Raw genomic sequence first — 8666 nt, forward strand, 5'->3', positions numbered from 1 at the left:
TCATAAAAACTATTTTAACTCTTCCCATCATAATTGAAAATACAGTAAATTTAAGAAAAAATAGAAGTCAAGAAATAGTGCTAAAGAATAATATTCAGAAAGTAAAAATAATGTGCAAAAATCCCTAACTGTTGTGCAACAATCGATGTTTACATGGAACATCGAGGCAGGTTATGGTTTTGAGATTCATTTTGTTGTTTGGGCGCGATTGGGAAATGATGTTTCCAGGATGAGGAGGTCCTCATCAATTTTTGTCCAGCAAGGGTGGACATCTTGAAAAAGGAAGACAACCATTTGTCACCCAAGAAGAATAAAGTCACTCTTGATTTTGCGGGCTTTGAGAGAAGACGTCCGTTCAGCTAGAGAAGCGGGAAAGACTAAAGCCATTGTTGGGAGTTTGGATATAGCATCATAGTGAAGAAGAGATCAACAATTATCAGGGGAAGCTGTGTTTGGTTAGTCTTGTTTCAAAATGAATTTATTGTATTAGTAAAATGTCTAGTAATTAAGTTAAAGTGTTATTAGTAATAAAGTGTCGTCTGTTCTGATTGCCAGGAAACACGCCCTGAGAAAAGTCTCTTATGTTATAAAATTATACTATCTATTAAATATTAAAGTTCTTAATTTCAACCCAAGCTATATCTTTTATATTTGAAATTAGTTCCCTCTGTTAGAACCTAATTTGTGATATACTATTGTCCCTATTCTAACTTGTCCCATCAGATCCCATACCCCGATCCGCTCCACTCTTTTACATTTTTCCCTCACAACTCTATCCCTTACATTACTCCACAACTTTCTTTGAGCCAAACTATTACTGATAATTTCACCCTATCCAATAGCTGTACCTCGATAATCCCAACGATGTCCCCCAATACCAAAAAGGACTTCAAAAGGAGTGAACCCAGTGATTGTGTGTATTGAGTGGTTATATACCACTATCACCTGTTCCATCGCATCATCGGGTTCGAGTCCTTTTTCCAATTAGTATACCTGCAAGTGGTCACTGAGTGTACTATGAAGTCTCTCTATCCCTCCACGACTCTTGAGATGTCCTAGGGTGTTGAGGTGCCATACTACCTCCAGGACTTGCATTTCCTTCCTGATGCTCGCATTACCGAATTCTTTGCCACTGTCAGATGAAATTCTGTCTGGTATTCCATAAAATTGGAACCAAGTTCACAATGCTTGTAATACTGCTTCCACTGACCTTTCTTGCACCGCATGTGCCATGCCCAGTTTACTGTATCGGTTCCACTTGGTTCGATCACTGCCTACGGTACACATAGGGACATTGTCTCGAAACACTGAGTGCTGCATCTGTGAAACTTGAGGTCCTCTCACCGGCTACTGTTTGTGGGCTTTGCTTGCCATGGTCTTCTGTCCCTGTTCGAAGTTTTCTCCCTACCACTGTCCTTGTACTCTCTTCTAAAAGGGCAGTAGAGTTGTTCTAGACCAATTGTATGTAATCCTAGTCCACCCTGGCTCTTCCACTTCTCTTCATGCCTCCTGTTCCCAGGCACTTGTGTCTATTAGCTCCTGAGCACACTCTACAAAGAAGTGTTCTCTCGACATTCCTCCCCCAGCTCTTTTAGCAAACTGAACCTTTAGTACATTGGATAGAAATTGCATCGAACCCTGTACCTGGATTATCTCCATCATCTCGCTGAGTTTATCGGCGATTGTAGCATGCCAGGAGTTACATAGCATACTTTACAGGTCAGAAAGTGCCTTTCTTAAGTCCTGGGTGGTTGCAGACTTTGATCCATTCTGGCGTCATGTCATGAGCTTGCGCTAGAGAGACTTCCAGTAGTGGCTGCAGCTGGAGGTGGGTTGTTTAAGTTCAGACCCTCGATGCTTAGAACCGCCACTCTCACTATTCCGTTATCACCCATAATTCAGAGAGAAGAAGAAAGAAAAAATATATATATAAAAGATCACTGTGAGGAGCATCTGCGGTGGGGGTCTCTTCTTGCATCGCCTTGGGTGGATGTCTATCGTACTTAGTACTTAGACACACTTCCCAGTTTTTTATGGTTTCCTGAATGATGTGATTCATGCCCCATCAGAAGTACCTGCTGCGTGACGCATGCAACGTTTCATTGAGTCCTCTGTGGTTTGTTTTGTCTTGATGATACGCGAGCATCACCTCCTTTTGATGCTCCACGTCTCAGATTGTCTCCAGCATCATTGTACACTGGATAAACAAGCGATCCACTCCAATTTGTTCTGTCCACCATAATTTATTATCTTGTCCCGGACCAATGCGTTTCTGACATATAAATAGTGATTCTTCCTGGGTTTAGACACTTCTTTCAGTGCTCTGCATATTTCATCTTCCCGAATGCTTGGTATGACCAGAACGTTGCAATGGAACTTCTGCCACAGTTGCTATAATCCACTTTCAGAGGACCTGACATTCTTGTTTTCCAAACAATCTGGTACCTTTTGACATTTATAATCTTCTCCAGCACTTCTATTTCCACTGGTCTTTTGTTGTGCGAGCTGTCGTCTGTTCTGATTCTCAGATGTGGCCTGTTGTTCTTGTTCTCTTGGAGTCACCTCCCTCAGAAATCACCTCACGTCCCCGTAGGACTCTCTCTGTTCTTCTTCAACCGCATTGAACATTATTGCACATGAAATTCTTATGGGCGCTATTGAAAAAATAAGCAAATTGGAGAGAGTGTGTGGAGGAAGTGTCACACAAGAAAATGTAGTGATTCATATGCTGCGCTCGGACCAGCATAGGAATGCAGTGAAAAAATTCATCACAGTCGTCCTTAAGAGGTTGAGAGTGAAGGAGAGGGCCAGAAGGTTTACTAGGCGAAGAGAATAATGAGACAGCACTCAGCTATTTCCCTCCGTGAAATAATGCCTAACTGCACTCCCATGGAGAGGAATGAACAGGGAGGTGCTTTTAATGGATCTTTTGAAGATTTCCACTGACCCTCGTAAAAAAAAACACTCATATATGATATGAAGTTCAGTATCCAACAAGCAACAGTATTTACAGCAAAAATAATAACAAATTAGTAAAATACACTTCTTATTGATTTATTTAAATAAAGTATTTATTTATTAAAAAAAAAAAAAACTGATGGTAGATCTCAGTTTATTCTCCAACAAACTTCAATGTAATTAATATGGTCTTAAAGCTTGTTAAACGAGGAAGTGGAAAATCTGTAGTGGAAGGTAATAAAAAAAATCACAAATAATTCAGGACTTTATGAAAAACTAATCATTATGTTATTTAGACACTTCAACAGTCTTTTTTGAATGGTTTTAACATAGACAAATTCTACGTTTTTAGAAAAAAAGTAAATTAGTCTAGTTTGTTATGCCCAATTTATAATTACCTAACTAGAATAGTTTTTTAGTTGTTGATTCCTATTCAACAAATAACCTGATACTAAAAAAAAAAAAAATATATCAGTTTTCTCTTCTTTTTTTGTAGAGAAAGAAGGACCATTGTCTGCAAGGACCCTTTTTTTTACTTTTGAGGTCTACTTTATCACCTTAAATATTGCTAAAGACCTAAGGGACTTTGTGCTAAAAGGGTGTCCTGTAAATCTTGGTCACAATTTTCAGATGTGATAGTAGACCTTGAACGTATACAAAAAAGTATATATAGACCAACAAAACAAAATGAGAATATAGATATTTTATGTTTTATTAACACTTTGACCATGGGGGCTTGGTTTTTCTCTCAAAAACCATTTAAAAGCACAATTTTTTATATTTAAATTATCATTATATTATGTATAAAATGTAATTTTTAGTCAAATAAAGTTTAATTTTTTACCATGTTTTTAACCATGAAGACACTAATCACCTGTGTATGCCACTGAATCTATTTATGTAGATACATGAATTTTTAGTATGTTTTTTCAAACTGAAATACTGAATGAGGACTCAAGAAAGTTATTGTATATCACCACATTTTCTATAAAATACTTAGATAACAAGAAATAATCCAAAAAAAAGTAAACAATATATATTTTTTTAAATTAAAAAAGCTTTTGAACATGAATTTGATAATAAAAAAAAATTGAAGGAGTGTAAATATCCTTAATGGCAGCAGAACTCAGAATAATCGATCATAAGTGGTGGAAGCCCAGTTAAGACAGTACTAAACACGATTCAGGACAATCCAAGAAGAAAGGGAGGTGCTAGAACTCTTCCCACCTCCAAGTGATCTCCCTTGACGATATATTGTTATCATACATGGCACTGTCATCATCCATGTTCAAAGTGTTAATCAAGGCAGGTTTTTTTATTAAATTGGAAGCAATCATTGAAAAACTATTCAAAGTAATTAAGATCCAATTGAACCATCACAAAGCAGATAAAATTCCTTTAAGAAATGTGGTTTAGCTATTTGTTGTTGAGTAGGAGGCTGATAAAACAAATTGCAAATAATTCAGGATTTTTCAAAAATAGAATTACCTAATGTAAACAGTTTTTGAGTGATTGCTGGTGACTTGGATAAAAATACATAAAACATGAATTTCCTGCTTATCTTTATGGTATAGGACCAAAGTTCATTTGAAATTTGTTGTTCTTTTTCAAGTCTACTATCATCTCTTTAAAAAACGAATTTATGTATGCCAAAAAAAATAATTTCACACCACACTTTTTGCCAAATCAAAATCTAAATCTAGAGTTCCCAAAAGAAGCCTTGACTTCATTTATATGAAATTAAGAGACGTGATGCCCATGTGAATTGGGGTGTACGTCTCAGAGCACTTGGCTCGGAATGTTGTGGATTTGATTCCCATCAAAGGCAGTTAATATTCATTTTTCGGTGGTCCCAAAAAATGAATCTTGACACTCCCACCTTGGTTAATATGCGGCAGCAACTCTGTTTGCCACCAGGGCTTGGCAAAATGGACCAGGAGGCCCACTTGTTGGACCAGTTCCTCCTACCAAATACCAATACCAGTTTATATGAAATTTAATCTTATTGAAAATAGAAATTTTTACAGAATTGGACTTTCTTTCACTTAACAGGTGGCTGAGAAAAATATTCACAAGTAAAGTGTGATTTATAAATAAAACTTAAACTTATAGCTATGGATCCACTCTGAGGACTCTTTTAAATAAATTTAATTCAACTAACCATATTTCTTAAATGAAATTTAATTTATTATATGATGGTGCAATTGGATTTTAATAGCCCTCAATAGTTTTTGAATTACTACTTCCCATTCAGCAAAAAATATGACTTGCTAAAAAAAAACACAAAATATCAATTTTCTCCAAGTCTGTTGAAAATCAGACCATGGTACATATGAACTTTTTTGTAGCTCTTGAAATCTACTATCATCTCAAATAATATTTATTTTGAAGGAAGAGGAAGAGGAAACAAGTATATACTTACACTATCACAAAAACTTACACATACATCACTAAAAAATAAATATAAATTTAATTTTAAAAATCGCAGGATTTAGCTGTTGAAAATAAGTTACAAAATAAACTATTCTGGATATGATATAAATAAAAAATAATAATGTAAGTATGCGAGATGATTCATTCTATTTCAATTATATCCACTATAAAACACCAAAGTCAATATAATTCTGATATAACTCAAATGAGTACATTTAGATATTTATTTTAAAATCATATAGTTTATCATTGACTGGTAACTCTTAACACAATCACATCAGTATTTTTTTATATTTACTTTTAACACATGATTGTTAAATTAGTATTAACCTTAATTTAAAAACAGTACTGGAAAAATGTACCATTGGTAAAATATAATATTGTTCATATTTTTTTTATGTGACTTCATTTCCCTTCAAACCAAAAGTGTTCTGATACAGTCAGTGGTACTTTTATGTATAAAAAGTTGTTAATATTATTTAACATATATATGATATTGTAATTATTCTATCAATTTTTTATATATAAAAGTACTACAGACTATATCAAAATGTAGTTTAAAGGAGAATAAACTCACATTAAAAAATATGAACAATATTAATGTTTGATATTTTGTTTTGTTTTTTAAGACCTACATATGTTTTTTATTATCTTCCAAATGAATCTTCCATCTCTTGTAAACATGCCATCATTTTCTAGCAGCATTTTAAGAAAAGCCTTAGGTTGTCCCATGGTAGTTTTTACAATCTATAATAAAAAAAATTGATGGTAAAGAAAATACTATAAGCAAGCAACTAACTAAAAATAAAACAAAAGCAAAACTACCTGTGAATTATTTAAGTCATCTATAAAAACTGTCAGTTTTTTTCCATCTTTTGGTTTCCATGCATAGGAAACATGTTCTTGAAGTCTGTCTTCTATGGCTACTTGAAATTTTGATGCTAAGGTAATTGTTGAAAAATTTAAATGAAGTTGATCCTGGAATATTTATAATTTAAAATTGTTACTTATAATTTAAAGTTGTTTACATTTATAATTTAAAGTTGTTGTAGATATTATATAATACTGATCGTACTGGAGAAGCATATAAACATTTTAAATATACATTTATTAGAATATTGATGGCAAACGTTGTTCTATTCTTTTAATTTTGTATATATTATATATTTTTTGTCTCTTAGAACTAAATTTATAAAATAAATGTATTGTTTTTTCTAACACATTTTTCAAAATGTGATGTTTTTTAAGAAAAAAATCTTTAAATTAATCAAGTTATATTTTCTTGGTAAATTCATGTATGTAGATACATGAATTTTAGGGTATTTTTAAAAACAGAATTACTATATGAAGACTCTAGAAAGTTATAGTATACATGGAATAATCCAAAACAATGTAAAAATAATATATTTTTTTAAAAAATCTTGGGTAAATGAAATAAATTACAAAATAGTTAAAGAGAAGTTGAAAAAGAACACAGAAATTACAATAAAAAAAAAGTAAAAAGCAACATAAAATTTTTAATGACTAAATCGAAAAAGGTCTCAAATAATTAGAGTAAAAGAAACAAAAAATTATTGGCTATTATAGAATGAAAAATATTATTTTGGCATATAATTATTATTTATTTTTAAATCAAGATCTTGTATTTTTTCTTGGGGACAAAGAATGATTTTTTGAGTAGGCAAGTCTTAGGTTTATGATTCTTTTATTACTGAATCTTAGCACAGAACTACCAATCACATTTTCTCCATGCTCTGCCTCACCTTCATGCCGTACATAGCAACTTATATATATTGATTTCAACTCAAATAGTTCAAAACAATTTCAGATCCAAATATGTCACAGTTTCTGAATAAAACTGCTTCCAACTTACCACAATGCAAAATTTATCACTATTCAAGAAAATGATTCGAATTAACCTCTTGAAAATAATGAAATAACTATTGTTCAGGAAAGACTGAGTAAAATTTAATACAAGCACATCTGTCCTGCAGTGGAAATTTAGAGAAAATGATTATGAGCCACTATCTACAGTGAAACTACATGATCTTTGGAACACGTTAAACAAAAAAAAACTTTTTTTTTAGTTGTGCTACTATTAAATCAAAGTAGCAATATGGAGTAAGGGTAATGAATTAATAGATATTAATTAATAAAACTAAGGCTTCTACACAAAAACTAAATAGGAAAATTTTATATTAGAAAAATTAAAACCACAAACCATTTTATTTGTAATGAACTTCATTGAAAAATTCACATTTAAAATTTAGATGGTTCTAATAAATATATATGTTAAAATAAAAAAACATTAAAAAAAAACTTTAAATTTTAGAAGAACAATGCTATTTTTCAATGCCAAAAATACTATGAAAATGGGAAAAACGATATTTTCCTGTTATGTAATTAACACAATGTTATGTAAAAAAAGATAATTAACTTGGGAGTAGGACATTGATACCCATTAGATGAACAAATTTATAGATGCACAGAAAGAAAAAACATAGGATAGACAGATAATTAAAGTACTTCATGAGGGAAAGAAACTAACTTCATACTACCAAAACATTTATTAAAAATGTTTGTTACATTTTCTCAGGTATTTTTTAACATCAGAACAAAGTAAACAAGATGGTATACTTCTTAATAATCTTGAGTTTCATAATTTTAGAATAGAGTTCTAACAATTCTTACAATGTTTAAAATAGATAAATAAAACACTCTAGCAAACCTGAACTCTGATGTGATCTGCTAATATTAGGAATATGGTATACCATACCCAGTTCAAAGAAGCAAGAAGGGAAGTGCAGTGAAACATAAAAATCGCCAGTTCACAAGCAGTCATGTTGTAATGAGGTGTTAATATATTTCAAAATTAATATTATTAATATTTAAATATATTTAAAAAATGGTCTGACTACGTACATAATCATTGAAGCATAAACATCTAGAAAATTCTTTCAACAATGTTGTTTTTGAAGAAGATGGCTCTCCTACCAGCAAAATGGGTCTTCTTTTCTGAAAATTATCGATACTGAAATAACAAAATAAATGAAAAAAAAGTAGCAATTAAACTATGATATATTTATACGAGAAGAAGATGGTTGGGGGTGCGGTCAAAATAAAACACAAATAAGTTGTATAATGACTGCATATTGAATATTGACCACACCTCCAACCATCTTCTCCTCATATAAGTCATCCACAGTCAACTATCTCTCATAATTATGATATATTTAAAATTTTAAGAAAAAAATTGCATTAGGTAATGTACAATT

At 32.0% G+C, this 8666-nt stretch overlaps 1 protein-coding gene across 1 annotated transcript in view; it reads right to left on the reverse strand.

Annotated features, from left to right (window-relative positions):
- Positions 1 to 8666, reverse strand: part of LOC106684648 (dynein axonemal heavy chain 10) — a 114757-nt gene that overhangs the window by 59145 nt on the left and 46946 nt on the right. Inside the window, exons 13-15 of the mRNA XM_067051521.1 lie at positions 8314 to 8406; positions 6217 to 6369; positions 6027 to 6138 (exon numbers count right to left, since the gene is read on the reverse strand). Of these exons, the coding sequence (XP_066907622.1) occupies positions 6027 to 6138; positions 6217 to 6369; positions 8314 to 8406 (358 nt within the window). The remainder of the gene's footprint in view (positions 1 to 6026; positions 6139 to 6216; positions 6370 to 8313; positions 8407 to 8666) is intronic.

This window comes from Halyomorpha halys, unplaced genomic scaffold (assembly GCF_000696795.3).
Source record: "Halyomorpha halys isolate HHAL.00 unplaced genomic scaffold, Hhal_1.1 Scaffold598.1, whole genome shotgun sequence".
In the NCBI taxonomy this organism is placed as follows: Eukaryota; Metazoa; Arthropoda; class Insecta; order Hemiptera; family Pentatomidae; genus Halyomorpha; species Halyomorpha halys.